The sequence below is a fragment of the Anomaloglossus baeobatrachus genome, chromosome 7, assembly GCF_048569485.1.
Source record: "Anomaloglossus baeobatrachus isolate aAnoBae1 chromosome 7, aAnoBae1.hap1, whole genome shotgun sequence".
NCBI classification, from domain to species: domain Eukaryota; kingdom Metazoa; phylum Chordata; class Amphibia; order Anura; family Aromobatidae; genus Anomaloglossus; species Anomaloglossus baeobatrachus.
The window spans coordinates 298,454,919-298,477,340 of NC_134359.1; the positions used below are offsets into that span (position 1 = coordinate 298,454,919).

Below are 22,422 nucleotides of genomic sequence, written 5' to 3' on the forward strand. Positions count from 1 at the left end.
CTTTTTTATTATTTGTACAAATAATTAAAAAATCAGCATGGGATCCCCTCTATATTTCAAAACCAGCTGACAGCTGAGGGTTGCAGCCCGGAGCTGCTACTGTACCTGTGCTGGTTATGAAAATTAGGGGGAACCCCATGTTGTTTTTTTTCTCTAAAATTATTTATTAATTCAGCTAGATAGCTGTAGATCTATTTATCCCGGTATACAGAGATTACCTTGCCGTCGGTTACTGGGCTCACGTGCATTGGCCAATCCATAAGCTAAGCTTTTTTTCAAATATTCATATAGCAGTAATGCAATGCCAGAGTTCACTTTTTCATTGTTAGCTTTTTTAGTATGCAGCTTTATATGCTTTATAGTTATGAGTTTTTCAGCTAGCACCTGTTCACACCTGTTTGATGTGCGGGTCAGTTATTATGTGTAATTGGATGTCACATGAATGACACACGGATGTCAAAAATGAACCATGCTTTTTTTTTTTTTTTACACGGGCATGTAAATGGGGCCTGATGCATATGATTCCAGCAGATTAAACCTCCCAGATCCTCCTCTATTAGTGACTCTCCTAGTTTGATTTTATATAGAACATATGGTTCCTGCAGAGGTTTCCAGATTTTGTTATTAAGTCTCACTTTATTACTATTGATTACAATCAATATTTACAATTAATAAGTTCTGTCGCTTACCCATGTTATGTAAATAAAAGCTTATAACCTGACTTTAAATTCATCCATGGGTTTTATAAATTACTCTTTTTAAAGCTGAAACACTGTGTTCATTAAATGATCAATATTTCAGCTTTGAAGCAACTTTATTTTCATAACCTAAACCAAATTTGGGAGGGTTTCAGCTTTCAAAAGAAAGCCTTGATGCTCTGAAAGCTTGCTAATATAATTTTTCTGGTTAGCCTATAAAGGTATCACTCCTAAAATACTTTTGTCATTCTTCGGACATAGTATTTCAATTGATTTTTCTGGCTAACACGGTACCACAATATTACCCTGTATTGCACAGCTTTCAAAAGAGTAATTTATAAAACCAATGGATGAATTTAAAGTCAGGTTATAAGCTTTTATTTACATAACATGGATAAGCGCCAGAACTTCTGTCAGGGACTGTACATTCATGTAACATTAGAGGGCATTTTATGGGGGGGGGGTTACATTTTACCTGCAAACAATTAGTCCTTGTGCAGCCCCCTGTGTTGTGACTTACCCATTATAATGCAGAGTTATTTACCTTCCCTGGATGAGAGCAGGAGAACATCTTCATTGCTATGCAGGAATTTAGGGATTGGTTTTATCATTGTTTGGCATGTAAAGTAAACCCCCCCCTGGCAGGGAGAACAGGTTCTGGCTCATTGATGGTTCTGCCTACAAGACCAATTGTTTTTTGTTTTTTTTTAATTCTTTATTTAGCAGGGAAGATGGAGATAACACAACATACCACATGCACATTTTGACCTTCACTGACCTGTTACTCGTCAACGAACCATTAACATATTATGAGATGGCGACTGGCTACATTGCTAATGGCCGGTATGTACCACATAAGTGGTGTGAACATGGAGTTCCATGCTGGTACTTGTAGTGCCACATGTTTCTGCTAAGGTATTCTCAAGACAGGTTCACAGGTGGCTAAGAAGATGGGTGGGTCTGGCCACCTACAGTACAGACCAAAGGTTTGGACACACCTTCTCATCTCTAGAAGAGCTATTAAGAGGAGACTTTGTGCGGCAGCCTTCATGGTAAAATAGCTGCTAGGAAACCACTGCTAAGGACAGGCAACAAGCAGAAGAGACTTGTTCGGGCTAAAAAACACAAGGAATGGACATTAGACCAGTGGAAATCTGTGCTTTGGTCTGATGAGTCCAAATTTGAGATCTTTGGATCCAACCACTGTGTCTTTATAGAAAAGGTGAACGGATGGACTCTACATGGCTGGTTCCCACCATGAAGCATGGAGGAGGAGGTGTGATGGTGTGGGGGGGCTTTGCTGGTGACAAAGTTGGGGATTTATTCAAAATTGAAGGCATACAGAACCAGCATGGCTACCACAGCATGTTGCAGCGGCGTGCTATTCCATCCGGTTTGCGTTTAGTTGGACCATCATTTATTTTTCAACAGGACAATGACCCCAAACACACCTCCAGGCTGTGTAAGGGCTATTTGACTAAGAAGGAGAGTGATGGGGTGCTACGCCAGATGACCTGGCCTCCACAGTCACCAGACCTGAACCCAATCGAGATGGTTTGGGGTGACCTGGACGGCAGAGTGAAGGCAAAAGGGCCAACAAGTGCTAAGCATCTCTGGGAACTCCTTCAAGACTGTTGGAAGACTATTTCCGGTGACTACCTCTTGAAGCTCATCAAGAGAATGCCAAGAGTGTGCAAAGCAGTAATCAAAGCAAAAGGTGGCTACTTTGAAGAACCTAGAATATAAGACATATTTTCAGTTGTTTCACACTTTTTTAAGTATTTCATTCCACATGTTTTTATTCATAGCTTTAATGTCTTCAATGTGAATCTCCAATTTTTAGAGTCATGAAAATAAAGAAAACTCTTTGAATGAGGTGTGTCCAAACTTTTGGTCTGTACTGTACATGGGTGTGTTTGACATGTGTCTGACAGGCCACATGATTTTTTTAATGGCGTCTGTTTGGCACATGGCAGATGGTGTGGCGTCTGTGAGCAGTGTGTGGTGCAGCACTGCAGGAGAAGCAGCCTCTGAGCCTGAGAGAGGCCGCTAATCTCTGAGAGGTAGGAGCCTCTGGATGGAACACCACTGAGGCAAGGCGGACTGTGTGGCGTGTGAAGAGGCTGTGTGTGAGAGGCGTCTGAGAGACACCCCACTCCGAAAGCACCCCATTTACCCAAGCACACGTCGAAGGGGAGCTATAAAGAGAGCCTATCCATTTGAGAATATTGCTTCCCAGTCTCAAAGAGACAAGGACCTCGTCCAAAAACAGCCAGCTGACTCGATTGAACGCCTTTTCAGTGTCCGTGGACAGAAGCATTAAAGGCATGCCATCCATCTTAGCCCTATCGACTAGATTTAAAGCCTTCGTAGTGTTGTCCAGTGCCTCCCTGCCAATCATGAAGCCGGCCTGGTCCGGATGCACGAACTCTCCCAACAGGGAAGAAAATCGATTGGCCAGGATCTTAGAGAACAATTTTAGATCCATGTTGAGCAGGGAGATCGGGCGATAGCTGGCACAACAAGTGGGTTCCTTGCCCTCCTTGTGAATAACAGTGATATTGGCTGTTAGAGAATCCCCCTAGGTATTGGGGGAGCCATGCTTGAAGGGATGTTGTTATAAGCCGCCAGGAAGTGTGGAGGCAAAAGGTGACCCACTTTCTTATAATAGAGCAGCAGGAGGCCATCAGGGCCCCCCGGGGCTTTACCAGTGGGGGAGTTCTTAATGGTATTGAAGAGTTCTAGCTCATAGATAGGCGCCTCAAGAATCTCTATGTCTTCCAACCTGAGTCTCGGTAGGCCGAAGTCCTAACGTATTCCTAGATTCGATCCCTAGCAGCCCTCCTAGCATCCTCCATCAGGGCACAGTCAATAGAATACAAGGCAGAATAAAAGTCCCGAAAGGTAGAAGCAATGTCCCTCGGAAGGGTTATCCTTCCCCCCGGCTTTTGAATGTGAGGTATGTATTCCTGTCACGGGGTCCTTCTCCAATATCACTCAATCAACAGAGCGAGAGATGAGTGAACAATCTAAATATCCTTTATTCCAAGCAAGTCAGAAGATCCATAAAATAATCCACCACACGAAGGGTAAAATAGTCCAGGAACACAGATTGTCACGTCCTCACCGGAGTCCGCTCCTGCGACTTCTGCTCCGATCACCAGACGACGCCATGTTCCCACCATGGATAGTGCTGGTGATGGGAGAGGAGTCGGTGCCCGTGGCTCTGCGGAGCACAGGCACCGCTCATCCACTAGGCTGGGTTTCCCTGGAACCTGCAATACCACTGGCTGACTGTAGGTAGCGTGTGTCTTCCAGCTGAAGTTGCCAACATTCACCTGCAGCCAATGGGAAGACACCACACCCTTCTTATTCCCCCTCCTGTCACATGACCACTGCCAGAGATAGTTCTGTACTCCTGGTTCATGTGCTGTTTGTATTTTGATTCCTGTGCACTGACCTTTGCTTGTTGTTTGACTACCCTCCTGCCTGTCATTTTTGTACCTTGCTGCCAGTTCCGGATTTGACCTCTGCTTTGTCTCTTCACTACGCCCTTGCCTGCCGATTCTGTTCCTGTTTAGCATCTCCTGGTTTTTGACCCTGCCTGACGACCACGGACTACAGCCTACCAAAGATAGTGGTCTCTGGGGCTCTGTGTAATTCCAAATCCCTGTATAGGGGTTAAAGGGTTGCAGAGTTCTTGGGGTCCTGCTTTGTGAGTGGCTTTTCTCTAGACTCCCCTTACAGCCAGTCTGAGTTTGTGGCTCCAATCAGGCATTACACGGATACAGTCCAGTAAGGGATAAATGGCCAGGTCTCTCTGGAGAGCCTCAGCTTCTCCCACCGAGGATGAATCTTCCTGCTTCTCTCTTCTCCTTCTCAGGCAGACTGAATTATCCCCCAGGTAAGCAGAGATTTTAGGTGGATCCCAGGCCCCCCTACCCCAGACTTAGGGACAAAAGCCCGGCAGGGGGTGAATAACCTGCAAACAGGACAATGTACACACAAGGAATACACAGAATGGACAGAGCACCACACCTAAAATACGAACCTACACAAAATTATACACAACCCCCCATATTCCACAATCATAGTCCCTTAGACCGTTGAGCCCGTAGGGCCCTGGCCAGAGTCCTGCCACTTTTGTTACCAAATTTGTAAAAGTGCCGCCGACATCTTGCTAATGAGACCTTAGCCTTGCTAGACAGAAGGGACCTTAGCATCTCTCTCTTCTGAAGGAGGAGGGTTTTTATATAACTATCTAGCTGGTCTTTATGGAGGGTCTCAAGAGAGTAGATGTCAACTAATAAGGAGTCAATCAATCTCCAAGTTCCACTCTTGCTTCAGATGGGCCCTGTGTTTTATGGGCTTCCCAAGTTATATTACGTGAGGTGTCTCCCATGGATCTGAGGTCAAAAGTACTCTGTTAATGCGGTCTGGACTTCCTGCATGGTCGACTGATCACTCAGGAACGAAGAGTTTAGGATCCATTGACTTTGCTTGACAATAGGGCTGGTTAGAAAAATGGTGAGAGTGATCAATGCATGGTCTGAGAAGGAGATATCATCGATTGCAACATCCAGCAGAGAATGGAGGTCCCTATGTTTAAGAAAGAAATAGTCCAGTCTTGAATAAGAATCATGCATCAAAGAATAAAATGTAAAATCCCTGTCCGCTGGATGTAGCAACCGACACACGTCAATCAACTGATGCTCATGTAGGCCCCGCTTAACCCCTTAACGACCGCAGGACGTAACATTACGTCCTAAGCGGTCATAGTGTAATCACCGGCGGCTGTTGCGATCCGCACACACATCAGTTGATTTAAACAGCTGACATGTGTGCTTCGCAGGCACAAGTGGATCTGCATTCCACCTGTGCCTGTAACCCCTTAAACCACGATGTCAAAATGTGATATCACGATTTAAATCCCCGCCGCAGTAAATCTCCACTTACACTGCTCCATTGGCGGCGCTATAATGTGATCACTGTGAAGCAATGGTTGCCATGGTAGCACAGGGTCCTGTGATGACTCCTGTAGCTATCATGACTCACTTCCTGTTTTGCCTGGCTGAGTGCTGCCAGTGACAAGAGGTGAGTAGTTCTAGTGATCACAGCTGTGTAGCTGTAAACAAAATAAATGCACAAGCGATCAGACTGCTGATCCTTATAGTTCCCTAGGGGGACTAGTAAAATAAAATTAAAAAAAAAGTAAAGAAAAAGTTTTAAAAAAATTAAAAACCAAAAAGTTCTAATCACCCCCTCATTCGCCCCACTGAAAATTAAAGGGTTAAAAAAATTAAAAAATATACACACTTTTGGTATTGCCGCATTCAGAAATGCCCGATCTATCACAATATAAAATCAAAATATTTGATCGGTAAACAGCAAGGCGGCAAAAAAATTCCAAACGCCAAAATTACGTTTTTTGGTCGCCACAAATTTTGAGCAAAATGCATTAACAGGCGATCAAAAAGTAGCATTGGAGCAAAAACCGTCAGGTCGAGACACAAAAAATAAGCTGTCACTGGGCCATAGATCCCAAAAAATGAGAACGCTACGGGTCGCGGAAAATGGCGTAAAAAGTGCGCCACTGTTATTGAACAAACTTCTGAATTTCTTTTAACCGCTTGGATAGAAGTAAACATATACATGTTTGGTATCTACAAACTCGCACCGACCTGAGGCATCACACCCACACATCAGTTTTACCATATAGGAAACATGGTGAATAAAATATCCTAAAAACAATCATGCAACCGCACTTTTTTTGCAATCTTTCTGCACTTGGAATTTTTTTTTTTGCAATTTTCCAGTACACTATATAGTAAAACTTATGATTTCATTTAAAAGTACAGCTTGTCGTGCAAAAAACAAGCCTTCACATGACAAGTGACGGAAAAATAAAAAAGTTACGGCTCTCGGAAGAGGGGAGCAAAACAAAAAAACAAAACGAAAAACGGAAAATCTGCCGGGGGTGAATGGGCTAATATGACGAATGACCACCCCCGGCATGGTGGAGGCCCCTCTTGAAACGTTAAAGGAGGGGTCTAGCGGAAAATTGAAATCCCCACCTAGTATTAGTGAACCCTTGGTGAACTCCTCTAGTATCGAAGGAGTGAAGGACATTGCCCAGAGTTAGGTAGATATAGTGCTGCGAAGGTGAAGACCTGTGACTGAATATGGTCCTTTAACATGAGTAGTCTCCCCTCCTCGTCCAAGCGGGATTCTACCAGCTCCTAGGGAAGCAAGTCAGCGTTCAGGATACTAGTCCCCCTGGAACACGAGTCAGGGGATGGGGAGTGGTAGACCATCGGGAATCTTCTGTCGGAGAGCCTATATGGTTTGTCTGAACAAAAATTAGTTTCCTGAGGAACGACTACCTGGAGGCGGCCCTTCCACAACAGATTCAGGAGGATCGAGCGCTTCTCTGGGCTGTAAAGACCTTTGACATTCAAGGATACCGGCTTCATGTTGAATATGAAGACCTGAGGCAGAAACACCAAAACGAGACAAATGCACAAACCACAGAGCGAGAGCAAGGGGAGAGGGGGGCAAGGAAGGAGTGTAAGTCAAAGACCAAAAATAGGAGGGGAAAAGGAAGCGGAAAAGAAAGGAGAATGCGAAGAGAGGGATAAAAAAAGAAGACAGTCAAGAAGGCTACAGCACGAACAGCCGAGAGGAGAGATGAAGAAAGGGAACAGAGAAAAGGCAACCAATGGAGGAGAGAAAGCTCACAAGGAGCTCGCAGGCCTATGGACCAGCACCAGGTCTACCTCAAAAGATGAGGCGGCGACGGGTATAGACACGCGGGTGGAGCTCGAGTACCCACTCACCAAAGTAGTGACATACCTCCATCCACACTAACCGTGCGGTAGGGAGTATATTAATTTTATCATCAATCGGCTTCTCCTATAAGACAACACCACCGTGAGTTAAAACTGTTGCACATTCTTGTGGAGGCAAAGAGAGAGCATAAGAAAAAGGGCAATAACGATCCATTTCTTGGACGTGTCAAGGAGACCTGCGGTACACAGATAACACTAGAGCGCCCCAGGACGCAGGGGCCAATTCGATGGAAAACATTTAGCCTCGCCCTCCTCTCAGAGCTGAGAAGGATCCTCCCCCTCTATTCTCCCTCTGTGATGAAGGGCCCATAGATTTCCATGAGAGACAGTCTGGCAAAGAGAGTTGGAAATCCCCAGAAAAGTGAACAGTCCCAGCAGGTCCACAGGTCTTTTCAGTGTAAAAGTAGAGTCTCCCTTCCGCACTCTGAGGTGAAAAGGATGCCCCCAACAGTACGAGGCATTAGCTTCTTTAATCTTGACCAGGTCAAGATGGAGGTGGCATCTCATGTAGAGGGTAGAGCTGGAGAGATCGGGGAAGAGCACCACAGCGCCGTCTAGCTCCACTGGCCCATGCGACCAAGCTCCCTGCAGAATTCGCTCCTTGTCCCCAAAGTAGTGAAAACGGCATAAAACCGCTCTTGGAGAGGAGGAGAGCCTCGGGTTGGCTCTGGCAACTCTGTGTACTCTGTCAAAGAGATAAGTGGCTTCCAGTGGTCTACTGGTAACAGTGTTGAATATAGCTTGTACTTTGGAGTGGAGAAGCTCTGGGGGCCAGTCTTCTGGGATACCTTTCAGCCTCATGTTATTTCTTCAGCCCCTATTCTCTTGGTCATCCAAACATAGGGCTAGATACTTGGGAGGTGTGTTGGAGGACTCACATTCCTTTTCCAGGCATGCCACCATGATTTCCAGGGACACGTGTGCCTGTTCAGAGGCTGTGACCCTATCATTCAGGACACCTTTCTCCTCCAGGACAGAGGAAACAGCTTGTTGGTGGGACTGCTCAATTATTGCTACTACAGCATCCAGATCCCTCTTACTAGGGAGAGCTAGGATAAGCTCCCTCAGGGCCTTGAAGTCCTGCAAATTGTGTGAGGGGTACACAGGTGTCGAGGAGTTTGCAGTATTGCTGAGAGAGGAGGACTGCACCGGGAGAAAGATTGCAGGTATGCACACATCAGGGGATCCTCAGGTGTGAAACCGGTGTCCTGCTCCATGATGTGCTGAGATTACTCCGGGGCTGAAAGCTCTAACCCGACCCCCCTGCCAGGTCCTAGGTGCCCCGATGCGAGGCCTGTCAGTGCCGCTGCCAGAGGGGTCTCCACTATCACATAACCCCCCCAGTTAAAAAAGGCGGCTGAATGAAAAAAAATGGTGTGCATGATGCCAAATAGGTAGCCGCTATTGTCTCCCTATAGAGTGACTGAAATAGTCAATTGCCCTAAGTCTTTAAAGTGATGAGGCAACGTAATAGTCCACTAGTAATGCAGGAAGGGGTAACTGGTTACTTGCGCTGTGCCCTCATGTCCTCCATAATATGACACCGGCATCACACTGCTGTCATGTTATACTCTGAACATATGAAAGCAGGTCTTCAAAGTGAAGAAGCAGATCTACAATGTGAGGAAGCAGATCTACAATGTGAGGAAGCAGATTTACAATGTGAGGAAGGAGATTTACAATGTGAGGAAGCAGATTTACAATGTGAGGAAGCAGATTTACAATGTGAAGGAGATTTACAATGTGAGGAAGCAGATTTACAATGTGAAGAAGCAGATCTACAATGTGAGGAAGCAGATCTACAATGAGAAGAAGCAGATTTACAATGTGAAGAAGCAGATTTACAATGTGAAGAAGCAGATCTACAATGAGAAGAAGCAGATGTATAATGTGAAGAAGCAGATCTACAATGTGAGGAAGCAGATCTACAATGTGAGGAAGCAGATCTACTATGTGAGGAAGCAGATCTACTATGTGAGGAAGCAGATTTACAATGTGAAGAAGCAGATTTACAATGTGAAGAAGCAGATCTACAATGAGAAGAAGCAGATGTATAATGTGAAGAAGCAGATCTACAATGTGAGGAAGCAGATTTACAATGTGAGGAAGCAGATTTACAATGTGAAGAAGCAGATCTACAATGAGAAGAAGCAGATGTATAATGTGAAGAAGCAGATCTACAATGTGAGGAAGCAGATCTACAATGTGAGGAAGCAGATCTACTATGTGAGGAAGCAGATCTACTATGTGAGGAAGCAGATCTACTTTGTGAGGAAGCAGATCTACTATGTGAGGAAGCAGATCTACTATGTGAGGAAGCAGATTTACAATGTAAAGAAGCAGATTTACAATGTGAAGAAGCAGATGTATAATGTGAAGAAGCAGATCTACAATGTGAGGAAGCAGATCTACAATGTGAGGAAGCAGATCTACAATGTGAGGAAGCAGATTTACAATGTGAGGAAGCAGATCTACTATGTGAGGAAGCAGATTTACAATGTGAAGAAGCAGATTTACAATGTGAAGAAGCAGATCTACAATGAGAAGAAGCAGATGTATAATGTGAAGAAGCAGATCTACAATGTGAGGAAGCAGATCTACAATGTGAGGAAGCAGATCTACAATGTGAGGAAGCAGATCTACTATGTGAGGAAGCAGATTTACAATGTGAAGAAGCAGATTTACAATGTGAAGAAGCAGATCTACAATGAGAAGAAGCAGATGTATAATGTGAAGAAGCAGATCTACAATGTGAGGAAGCAGATTTACAATGTGAGGAAGCAGATTTACAATGTGAGGAAGCAGATCTGCCATATGAGGAAGCAAATCTACAATGTGAGGAAGCAAATCTACAAAGAGAAGAAGCAGATCTACAATGAGAAGAAGCAGATGTATAATGTGAGGAAGCAGATCTACATTGTGAAGCAGATCTACAATTTCAGGAGTGTATCACACAGCTCCTCATAGCTCAGTGTCCTGGACCGGCTATGTCCTGGCATACCGGAGATAACTGCATTCAGACAAAAATTATTTTCATTGGATTTTCCTCAATTTTTGTTTAAGGCTTTTCTCACAGAATCTGGAAGAAGCGTTCCCTAGTTACATAAAGCACCAAAACGAGATACAAGTGAATAACTTCAAGAATAATAATTGTATTTTTTGTTTTTGCACAATCTACAATCACTCTTGCCAAATAAACAGTAATTACATTACGCAGCGAGATTATTAGACTACCGGCCTTAAATATCGGGGGTCATGGTCGCGAGCGGCAGATATAGAATGATTATTGATTATTGATTTCAGCCTATGCAGCTTGGTGATCACCGCATCCCATGATTAACATCCCATGATTGATAGGGGTTGAAGCTTTCAATCAATTAAAGCTAAAAAGACATAAGCTATAACATTATTGCTTCCCATACATACGCACATATAGTGCTAGAAGGATAACAATAGAGACTCTTTGATCACCGGCTAGTCTTCTTTTGGTGTTAGTTTTCCACTAAGGACAATCCCAAATTTGTCTTTGAGTAGAGCTGGAATCTCCTCCTCAGTGAGCTCTTTTGTGGTCTTCACGCTTCCACCTCCTTTTGTGTACTCGGTGGTGATTAGTCGGCGCCCAATGTACGTCAGTTTTCCATGTGGGAAGTGTAGGGAACAGAAGGATTTTTGGACAAAGAATGAATTGGGTGAGGTCTGGTAATGTTCACACCTCTCCCGGAAATCCTCAAATGTCCTCTCTTCAAGGTTGAACTTGTAGAGACTATTCCAGACTTTGTCCTCCTTCTTCTGCAAGTGCCACTCATCTTCTACTTGTAACCGATACACACCGTTGTCCTGCTCCCCTTCCCAGCCGGCCTCCAGAGGGATTGGTTCAATGATTCCGTCTCCGAGACCAACATCACACAACCACCTTCTTCCCTCAAGCTCCACGGTCAATATCATGTGCGAGTGTGGAGGTTCATAAACATCGGTCACTTTGATCCTCACCCTGCTTGACAACACTCGCGGCTGGTAGCCCAATTGTTGCAAGACCCACAAGAAAAGACCATTGTTCTCGAAACAGAAGCCTCCACGCTTTCTCAAGACGATCTTCTCATAAATCCAGCCAATGTTGAAAATGATTTTCTCCCCACTGTGCATACTGAGGCTTTCAAAGGGGACAGAGAACACGTGATGGCGGTGTATAGTCCGTAATGTAGAAAGTGATGGCATCTTGGAAATTGCCATGTAATCTGCAATGCCGATTCTCTGGAGATAGGCGTTCAGGTCCAGCTTAGAAGAAGAGTCCTAGAAGAAAAAAGTAATTGATTAGGCAACTGCTTCTGCGTTCCTCTATTAACCTTAGTGTTGGAAGAAAAGAAAAAAACATAAAATGCTGAACCCTAAAATATTTTTACTATTATAGATTGGGTAACAGTCTCTTAATCTATGTGCAGAACCAGTGTTTTATGTGGCCTGTCTTCCACCTCTCTTCCTGCTCCCTCTTTGACCGGTTACAATCTGGCTTCCGACCTCATCATTCCAGTGAAACTGCCCTAACCAAAGTCACCAACGACCTACTAACTGCCAAAGCCAAGCGACACTGCTCTGTCGTCCTCCTCGTCCTAGACCTTTCTTCTACTTTTGACACTGTGGACCATTCCCTCCTATTATAGATTCTCTCATCTCTTGGTATCACAGACTTGGCCCTATCCAGGATCACTTCATGTCTAATGGACCAGACTTTCAGCGTCTCCAATTCTCACACCACTTCCTCACCTCGCCCTCTATCTGTCGGTGTCCCCCAAGGCTCAGTTCTTGGACCCCTGCTGTTCTCCATCTACGTCTTCGGTCTGGGACAGCTCATAGAGTCCCATGGCTTCCAGTATCACCTCTACGCTAATGATACACAGATCTACCTCTCTGGACCTGACATAACCTCCCTACTAACCAGAATCCCACAATGTCTGTCTGCTATTTGAGCCTTCTTTTCAGCTCGATTTCTAAATAAAGCTGAACATGAACAAAACAGAATTCATCATCTTTCCCCCCGCCACTCTACCACCCTACCTGACCTAACTATTAAAGTCAATGGCTGCTCACTTTCCCCAGTCCTGCGTACTCGCTGCCTGGGTATAACCTTTGACTTTGCTCTCTCCTTCAAGCCACATATCCAAGCCATTTCCTCCTCCTGCTTAGTCCAACTAAAAAATATTTCCCAGATCCATACATTCATTGACCAAGAATCTGCAAAAACACTAGTGCATGCCTTTATTATCTCCTGCTTGGACAACTGCAACCTCCTGCTCTGTGGCCTCCCTTCTAACTCTCTCGCACCCCTTCAATGTATCGCAAACTCTGCTGCCCGAATAATCCACCTATCCCCTCGCTATTCCCCGGCCTCTTCTCTCTGCCAATCTCTTCACTGGCTTCCCATTGCCAAAAGACTAAAGACTAACCATGGCAAATAAAGCCATCTACAACCTGTCTCCTCCATACATCTGTGACCTAATTTCCTGGTACTTACCTTCAACCAACCTCCGATCTTCACAAGATCTCCTTCTATATTCCCCTCTAATCTCCTCTTCCCACAATTCAGATTTCGCTCATGCCTCCCCCATAACTCTGGAACTATTTATTCCAACATATCAGACTTTCGCCTACCGTGGAAACCTTTAAAAGGAACTTGAAGACCCACCTCTTCCAACAAGCCTACAATAACCCTCAGTCCACTATACCACCGCCCAACCACCTCTGCTCTCACCTACTCTATCCTCACCCATCCCTTGTAGACTGTGAGACCTCTCGGGCAGGGTCTTCTCCTCCTGTACCAGTCTGTACCTTGTATTGTCTATGATCATTGTACCTGTCCCAGTTATGTGTACCCCTTTTTCACTTGTAAAGAGCCATGGGATTAATGGCGCTATAATTATATCCCTCGTGACCAGAAATATGGTCAGAAGGAGACCATGCATGGCATGTACAACTAGATAACTGCCGTCAATTCTAACAACAGGTCAGCAATTATGAACCTTACTGATTGATGTGTCTTTGGAATTACAATATCTTCATCTTTGGGAATCAGTTTTCCACTCAGGACAATCCCAAACTTATCTCTGAGTAGACCTGGGATCTCCTCGTCGGTAAGTTTTCGAATGGTCTTCACAATTTCACCGCCCTTGGTGTACTCAGTAGTGATAAGTTGGCGTCCTATGTACGTCAGTCTTTCATGTGGGAGTTGTAGGGAACATAAGGACTTTTGAACGAATATAGAACTGGGCGACGTCTGATGATATTCACACATGTCCCGAAAATCCTCAAATGTCCTCTCCTCCAGGGTGAACTTGTACAGACTTCTCCAGCCATTTTCTTCCTTCTTCTCCATGTACCACTCATCTCCTTCTACCAGTAAATGATACACACCATTGTCCTGCTCCTCTTCCCATCCGGCCTCTAATGGGAATGGCTCAACAAGTGCTTCCCCATAACCGACATCACAAATCCATCTTCTTCCTTCGAGGTTTACTACCAATATCATGTGGTCAAATGGGGGACCGTAAATACCATTTTTTCTGTTCCTCACCATTGATGACAACACTTGTGTTTGGTAGCCCAGTTGTTGTAGCACCCATAAGAAAAGGCCATTGTTCTCATAACAGAAACCTCCTCGCCGTCGTACTACAATTTTGTTGTACATCCATGAAATGTCCAAGATAATCTTTTCTCCACTATGTATGCTGAGACTTTCTATTGGTATAGAGTGCACATGGTGGCGGTGTAATTCTCGTAATGATGAGAGAGAAGGAGGTCCAGAATTGGTCAAACTCACCCTATGGAAGTATTCCTTTATGTCCATTGTGTGGCAAATGTCCTATAATATAATATAGAAAAAGCATTTATTACTATTGCACGTAAAAAAAAATATATCTGCTATAATACTGCCCCTATGTACAAGAATATACCTACTATAATACTACCTCCTATGTACAAGAATATAACTACTATAATACTGCCCCCTATGTACAGGAATATAACTACTATAATACTGCCCCCTATGTACATGAATATAACTACTATAATACTGCCCCTATATACAAGAATATAACTACTATAATACTGCCTCCTATATACAAGAATATAACTACTATAATACTGCCCCTATGTACAAGAATATAAATACTATAATACTGCCCCCTATGTACAAGAATATAACTACTATAATACTGCCCCTATGTACAAGAATATAACTACTATAATACTGCCCCTATGTACAAGAATATAGCTACTATAATGCTGTCCCCTATGTACAAGAATATAACTACTATAATACTGCCTCCTATGTACAAGAATTTAACTACTATAATACTGCCCCTATGTACAAGAATATAACTACTATAATACTGCCTCCTATGTACAAGAATATAACTGCTATAATACTGCCCCTATGTACAAGAATATAACTGCTATAATACTGCCCCTATGTACAAGAATATAACTACTATAATACTGCTCCTATATACAAGAATATAACTACTATAATACTGCCCCCTATGTACAAGAATATAACTACTATAATACTGCTCCTATATACAAGAATATAACTACTATAATACTGCCCCTATATACAAGAATATAACTGCTATAATACTGCCCTCTATGTAGAAGAATATAACTGCTATAATACTGCCCCTATGTACAAGAATATAACTACTATAATACTGCCCCTATGTACAAGAATATAACTACTATAATACTGCTCCTATATACAAGAATATAACTACTATAATACTGCCCCCATGTACAAGAATATAACTACTATAATACTGCCCTCTATGTAGAAGAATATAACTGCTATAATACTGCCCCTATGTACAAGAATATAACTACTATAATACTGCCCCTATGTACAAGAATATAACTACTATAATACTGCTCCTATATACAAGAATATAACTACTATAATACTGCCCCCATGTACAAGAATATAACTACTATAATACTGCCCTCTATGTAGAAGAATATAACTGCTATAATACTGCCCCTATGTACAAGAATATAACTGCTATAATACTGCCCCTATGTACAAGAATATAACTACTATAATACTGCTCCTATATACAAGAATATAACTGCTATAATACTGCCCTCTATGTAGAAGAATATAACTGCTATAATACTGCCCCTATGTACAAGAATATAACTACTATAATACTGCCCCTATATACAAGAATATAACTACTATAATACTGCTCCTATATACAAGAATATAACTACTATAATACTGCCCCCATGTACAAGAATATAACTACTATAATACTGCCCTCTATGTAGAAGAATATAACTGCTATAATACTGCCCCTATGTACAAGAATATAACTACTATAATACTGCCCCTATGTACAAGAATATAACTACTATAATACTGCCCCTATGTACAAGAATATAACTACTATAATACTGCCCCTATGTACAAGAATATAACTACTATAATACTGCCCCTATATACAAGAATATAACTACTATAATACTGTCCCTATGTACAAGAATATAACTACTATAATACTGCCCCCTATGTACAAGAATATAACTACTATAATACTGCTCCTATGTACAACAATATAACTACTATAATACTGCCCCCTATGTACAAGAATGTAACTACTATAATACTGCTCCTATGTACAAGAATATAACTACTATAATACTGCCCCTATATACAAGAATTTAACTGCTATAATACTGCCCCTATGTACAAGAATATAACTGCTATAATACTGCCCCTATGGACAAGAATATAACTACTATAATACTGCCCCTATATACAAGAATATAACTGCTATAATACTGCCCCTATGGACAAGAATATAACTACTATAATACTGCCCCTATATACAAGAATATAACTGCTATAATACTGCCCCTATGGACAAGAATATAACTACTATAATACTGCCCCTATATACAAGAATATAACTGCTATAATACTGCCCCTATGTACAAGAATATAACTGCTATAATACTGCCCCCTATATACAAGAATATAACTACTATAATACTGCCCCTATATACAAGAATATAACTGCTATAATACTGCTCCTATGTACAAGAATATAACTACTATAATACTGCCCCTATGTACAAGAATATAACTACTATAATACTGCCCCTATATACAAGAATATAACTACTATAATACTGTCCCTATGTACAAGAATATAACTACTATAATACTGCCCCCTATGTACAAGAATATAACTACTATAATACTGCTCCTATGTACAACAATATAACTACTATAATACTGCCCCCTATGTACAAGAATGTAACTACTATAATACTGCTCCTATGTACAAGAATATAACTACTATAATACTGCCCCTATATACAAGAATATAACTGCTATAATACTGCCCCTATATACAAGAATATAACTACTATAATACTGCCCCTATATACAAGAATATAACTGCTATAATACTGCCCCTATGTACAAGAATATAACTGCTATAATACTGCCCCTATGGACAAGAATATAACTACTATAATACTGCCCCTATATACAAGAATATAACTGCTATAATACTGCCCCTATGGACAAGAATATAACTACTATAATACTGCCCCTATATACAAGAATATAACTGCTATAATACTGCCCCTATGGACAAGAATATAACTACTATAATACTGCCCCTATATACAAGAATATAACTGCTATAATACTGCCCCTATGTACAAGAATATAACTGCTATAATACTGCCCCCTATATACAAGAATATAACTACTATAATACTGCCCCTATATACAAGAATATAACTGCTATAATACTGCTCCTATGTACAAGAATATAACTACTATAATACTGCCCCTATATACAAGAATATAACTGCTAAAATACTGCCCCTATGGACAAGAATATAACTACTATAATACTGCCCCTATATACAAGAATATAACTGCTATAACACTGCCCCTATGGACAAGAATATAACTACTATAATACTGCCCCTATATACAAGAATATAACTGCTATAATACTGCCCCTATGTACAAGAATATAACTACTATAATACTGCTCCCTATGTACAAGAATATAACTACTATAATACTGCCCCCTATATACAAGAATATAACTACTATAATACTGCCCCCTATGTACAAGAATATAACTACTATAATACTGCTCCTATATACAAGAATATAACTACTATAATACTGCCCCTATGTACAAGAATATAACTACTATAATACTGACCCTATATACAAGAATATAACTACTATAATACTGCCCCTATGTACAAGAATATAACTGCTATAATACTTTGTTGACATTAGTGGGTGTCTCAGGTTATACAAGTCTATGGCGTGTGACACATCGGATGTCATCAGTCTGATATACGCAGAGTCAGACAGTGGAGGAGATGGCGACATTAATCTCTCCGTCTTCTCCGCAGCTTTGATATGAGAGACTCTCTGTAGATGACGCTCGCAGCAGAGTCACTATAATCTCACATCGGATGCCGTACGCTCGTCTGACCCCAGCCATACAGTGCAGATACCTGTATTCTGTGTATACTATATTCCTGTATACTGTGTATACTATATTCCTGTATACTGTGTATTCTGTGTATACTATATCCCTGTATACTGTGTATTCTGTGTATACTATATTCCTGTATACTGTGTATTCTGTGTATACTATATTCCTGTATACTGTGTATTCTGTGTATACTATATCCCTGTATACTGTGTATTCTGTGTATACTATATTCCTGTATACTGTGTATTCTGTGTATACTATATTCCTGTATACTGTGTATTCTGTGTATACTATATTCCTGTATACTGTGTATTCTGTGTATACTATATTCCTGTATACTGTGTATTCTGTGTATACTATATCCCTGTATACTGTGTATTCTGTGTATACTATATTCCTGTATACTGTGTATTCTGTGTATACTATATCCCTGTATACTGTGTATTCTGTGTATACTATATTCCTGTATACTGTGTATTCTGTGTATACTATATTCCTGTATACTTTGTATTCTGTGTATACTATATTCATGTATACTGTGTATTCTGTGTATACTATATTCATGTATACTGTGTATTCTGTGTATACTATATTCTGTATACTGTGTATACTATATTCCTGTATACTGTGTATTCTGTGTATACTATATTCATGTATACTTTGTATTCTGTGTATACTATATTCCTGTATACTGTGTATTCTGTGTATACTATATTCCTGTATACTGTGTATTCTGTGTATACTATATTCCTGTATACTGTGTATTCTGTGTACACTATATTCCTGTATACTGTGTATTCTGTGTACACTATATTCCTGTATACTGTGTATATTCTGTGTACACTATGTTCCTGTATACTGTGTATTCTGTGTATACTATATTCCTGTATACTGTGTATTGTGTATACTATATTCCTGTATACTGTGTATTGTGTATACTATATTCCTGTATACTGTGTATTCTGTGTATACTATATTCCTGTATACTGTGTATTCTGTGTATACTATATTCCTGTATACTGTGTATTCTGTGTACACTATATTCCTGTATACTGTGTATTCTGCGTACACTATATTCCTGTATACTGTGTATTCTGTGTATACTATATTCCTGTATACTGTGTATTCTGTGTATACTATATTCCTGTATACTGTGTATTGTGTATACTATATTCCTGTATACTGTGTATTGTGTATACTATATTCCTGTATACTGTGTATTCTGTGTATACTATATTCCTGTATACTGTGTATTGTGTATACTATATTCCTGTATACTGTGTATTCTGTGTATACTATATTCCTGTATACTGTGTATTGTGTGTATACTATATTCCTGTATACTGTGTATACTATATTCCTGTATACTGTGTATTCTGTGTATACTATATTCCTGTATACTGTGTATTCTGTGTATACTATATTCCTGTATACTGTGTATTCTGTGTATACTATATTCCTGTATACTGTGTATTGTGTATACTATATTCCTGTATACTGTGTATTGTGTATACTATATTCCTGTATACTGTGTATTGTGTATACTATATTCCTGTATACTGTGTATTCTGTGTATACTATATTCCTGTATACTGTGTATTCTGTGTACACTATATTCCTGTATACTGTGTATTCTGTGTACACTATATTCCTGTATACTGTGTATTCTGTGTACACTATATTCCTGTATACTGTGTATTCTGTGTATACTATATTCCTGTATACTGTGTATTCTGTGTATACTATATTCCTGTATACTGTGTATTGTGTATACTATATTCCTGTATACTGTGTATTGTGTATACTATATTCCTGTATACTGTGTATTCTGTGTATACTATATTCCTGTATACTGTGTATTGTGTATACTATATTCCTGTATACTGTGTATTCTGTGTATACTATATTCCTGTATACTGTGTATTGTGTGTATACTATATTCCTGTATACTGTGTATACTATATTCCTGTATACTGTGTATTCTGTGTATACTATATTCCTGTATACTGTGTATTCTGTGTATACTATATTCCTGTATACTGTGTATTGTGTATACTATATTCCTGTATACTGTGTATTCTGTGTATACTATATTCCTGTATACTGTGTATTGTGTATACTATATTCCTGTATACTGTGTATTCTGTGTATACTATATTCCTGTATACTGTGTATTGTGTGTATACTATATTCCTGTATACTGTGTATACTATATTCCTGTATACTGTGTATTCTGTGTATACTATATTCCTGTATACTGTGTATTGTGTATACTATATTCCTGTATACTGTGTATTCTGTGTATACTATATTCCTGTATACTGTGTATTGTGTATACTATATTCCTGTATACTGTGTATTCTGTGTATACTATATTCCTGTATACTGTGTATTGTGTGTATACTATATTCCTGTATACTGTGTATACTATATTCCTGTATACTGTGTATTCTGTGTATACTATATTCCTGTATACTGTGTATTCTGTGTATACTATATTCCTGTATACTGTGTATTGTGTATACTATATTCCTGTATACTGTGTATTCTGTGTATACTATATTCCTGTATACTGTGTATACTATATTCCTGTATACTGTGTATTCTGTGTATACTATATTCCTGTATACTGTGTATTGTGTATACTATATTCCTGTATACTGTGTATTCTGTGTATACTATATTCCTGTATACTGTGTATTGTGTGTATACTATATTCCTGTATACTGTGTATACTATATTCCTGTATACTGTGTATTCTGTGTATACTATATTCCTGTATACTGTGTATTCTGTGTATACTATATTCCTGTATACTGTGTATTGTGTATACTATATTCCTGTATACTGTGTATTCTGTGTATACTATATTCCTGTATACTGTGTATACTATATTCCTGTATACTGTGTATTCTGTGTATACTATATTCCTGTATACTGTGTATTGTGTATACTATATTCCTGTATACTGTGTATTCTGTGTATACTATATTCCTGTATACTGTGTATTGTGTGTATACTATATTCCTGTATACTGTGTATACTATATTCCTGTATACTGTGTATTCTGTGTATACTATATTCCTGTATACTGTGTATTCTGTGTATACTATATTCCTGTATACTGTGTATTGTGTATACTATATTCCTGTATACTGTGTATTGTGTGTATACTATATTCCTGTATACTGTGTATACTATATTCCTGTATACTGTGTATTCTGTGTATACTATATTCCTGTATACTGTGTATTCTGTGTATACTATATTCCTGTATACTGTGTATTGTGTATACTATATTCCTGTATACTGTGTATTCTGTGTATACTATATTCCTGTATACTGTGTATTGTGTATACTATATTCCTGTATACTGTGTGATCTGTTCCTGTCTCCGGAGCGGAGTCACGCCCTTATCCTATATACGTCTGCGGGGGATAGAGGCCGAGCCGTAGGTGTATACATGTCCCATGTGTCCCAGATCACCCACCTTCAAAGGTTCCAGCAAGATCTGCACACTCCGGAGTGAAGAGTGACTTAGTCGTTTATTGGACGGTTGTGGAGCTGCCGCATGATCGATGGACTCGAGCCAAGTCACCGTCTACATTAGATGTAATATCCGTCGCTACGAGGAGAAAGTAACATGTGAGACTCTGCTGCCGACATCTGTAAAATAAGGTCCTTCCCTCCTCCGATGGGAGGATATACAGAAGCTCTGCAAGATACTGTGAGGACAGCGGAGGATATACATGAGCTCTGCAGGATACAGCGGAGGATATACACAAGATATGCAGGATACTGTGAGGATAGCGGAGGATATGTATGATATCTGTAGGATATTGTGAGGATAGCGGAGGATATACATGAGCTCTGAAGGATACTGTGAGGACAGCGGAGGATATACATGAGCTCTGAAGGATACTGTGAGGACAGCAGAGGATATACATGAGCTTTGAAGGATACTGTGAGGACAGCGGAGGATATACATGAGATCTGAAGGATACTGTGAGGACAGCGGAGGATATACATGAGATCTGAAGGATACTGTGAGGACAGCGGAGGATATACATGAGCTCTGCAGGATACAGTGGAGGATATACACAAGATATGCAGGAAGGATACTGTGAGGATAGTGGAGGATATGTATGATATCTGTAGGATACTGTGAGGATAGCGGAGGATATGTATGATATCTGTAGGATATTGTGAGGATAGCGGAGGATATACATGAGCTCTGAAGGATACTGTGAGGACAGCGGAGGATATACATGAGCTCTGAAGGATACTGTGAGGACAGCGGAGGATATACATGAGCTCTGCAGGATACAGTGGAGGATATACACAAGATCTGCA

General features: G+C 40.6%; 1 protein-coding gene across 1 annotated transcript; it reads right to left on the minus strand.

The window, feature by feature from the left end:
• Positions 1–10,705: 10,705 nt before the first annotated feature.
• On the minus strand, positions 10,706–21,725 carry LOC142246494 (uncharacterized). The gene is made up of 3 exons (XM_075319557.1): positions 21,560–21,725; positions 13,566–14,399; positions 10,706–11,836 (listed from the first exon to the last, which is right to left on the minus strand). The coding sequence occupies exons 2-3, from the start codon at positions 14,382–14,384 to the stop codon at positions 11,021–11,023; spliced, it is 1,635 nt and encodes a 544-aa protein (XP_075175672.1). The 5' UTR covers positions 14,385–14,399; positions 21,560–21,725; the 3' UTR covers positions 10,706–11,020.
• Positions 21,726–22,422: the final 697 nt, after the last annotated feature.

Coding starts and splice junctions, on each gene's coding strand:
- LOC142246494 (XM_075319557.1), bottom strand. CDS start 14,384: ATGGACATAAAGGAATACTTCCATAGGGTGAGTTTGACCAATTCTGGA. Junction 11,837..13,565: donor TTCCAAAGACACATCAATCA/GTAAGGTTCATA, acceptor TTTTTCTTCTAG/GACTCTTCTTCTAAGCTGGA.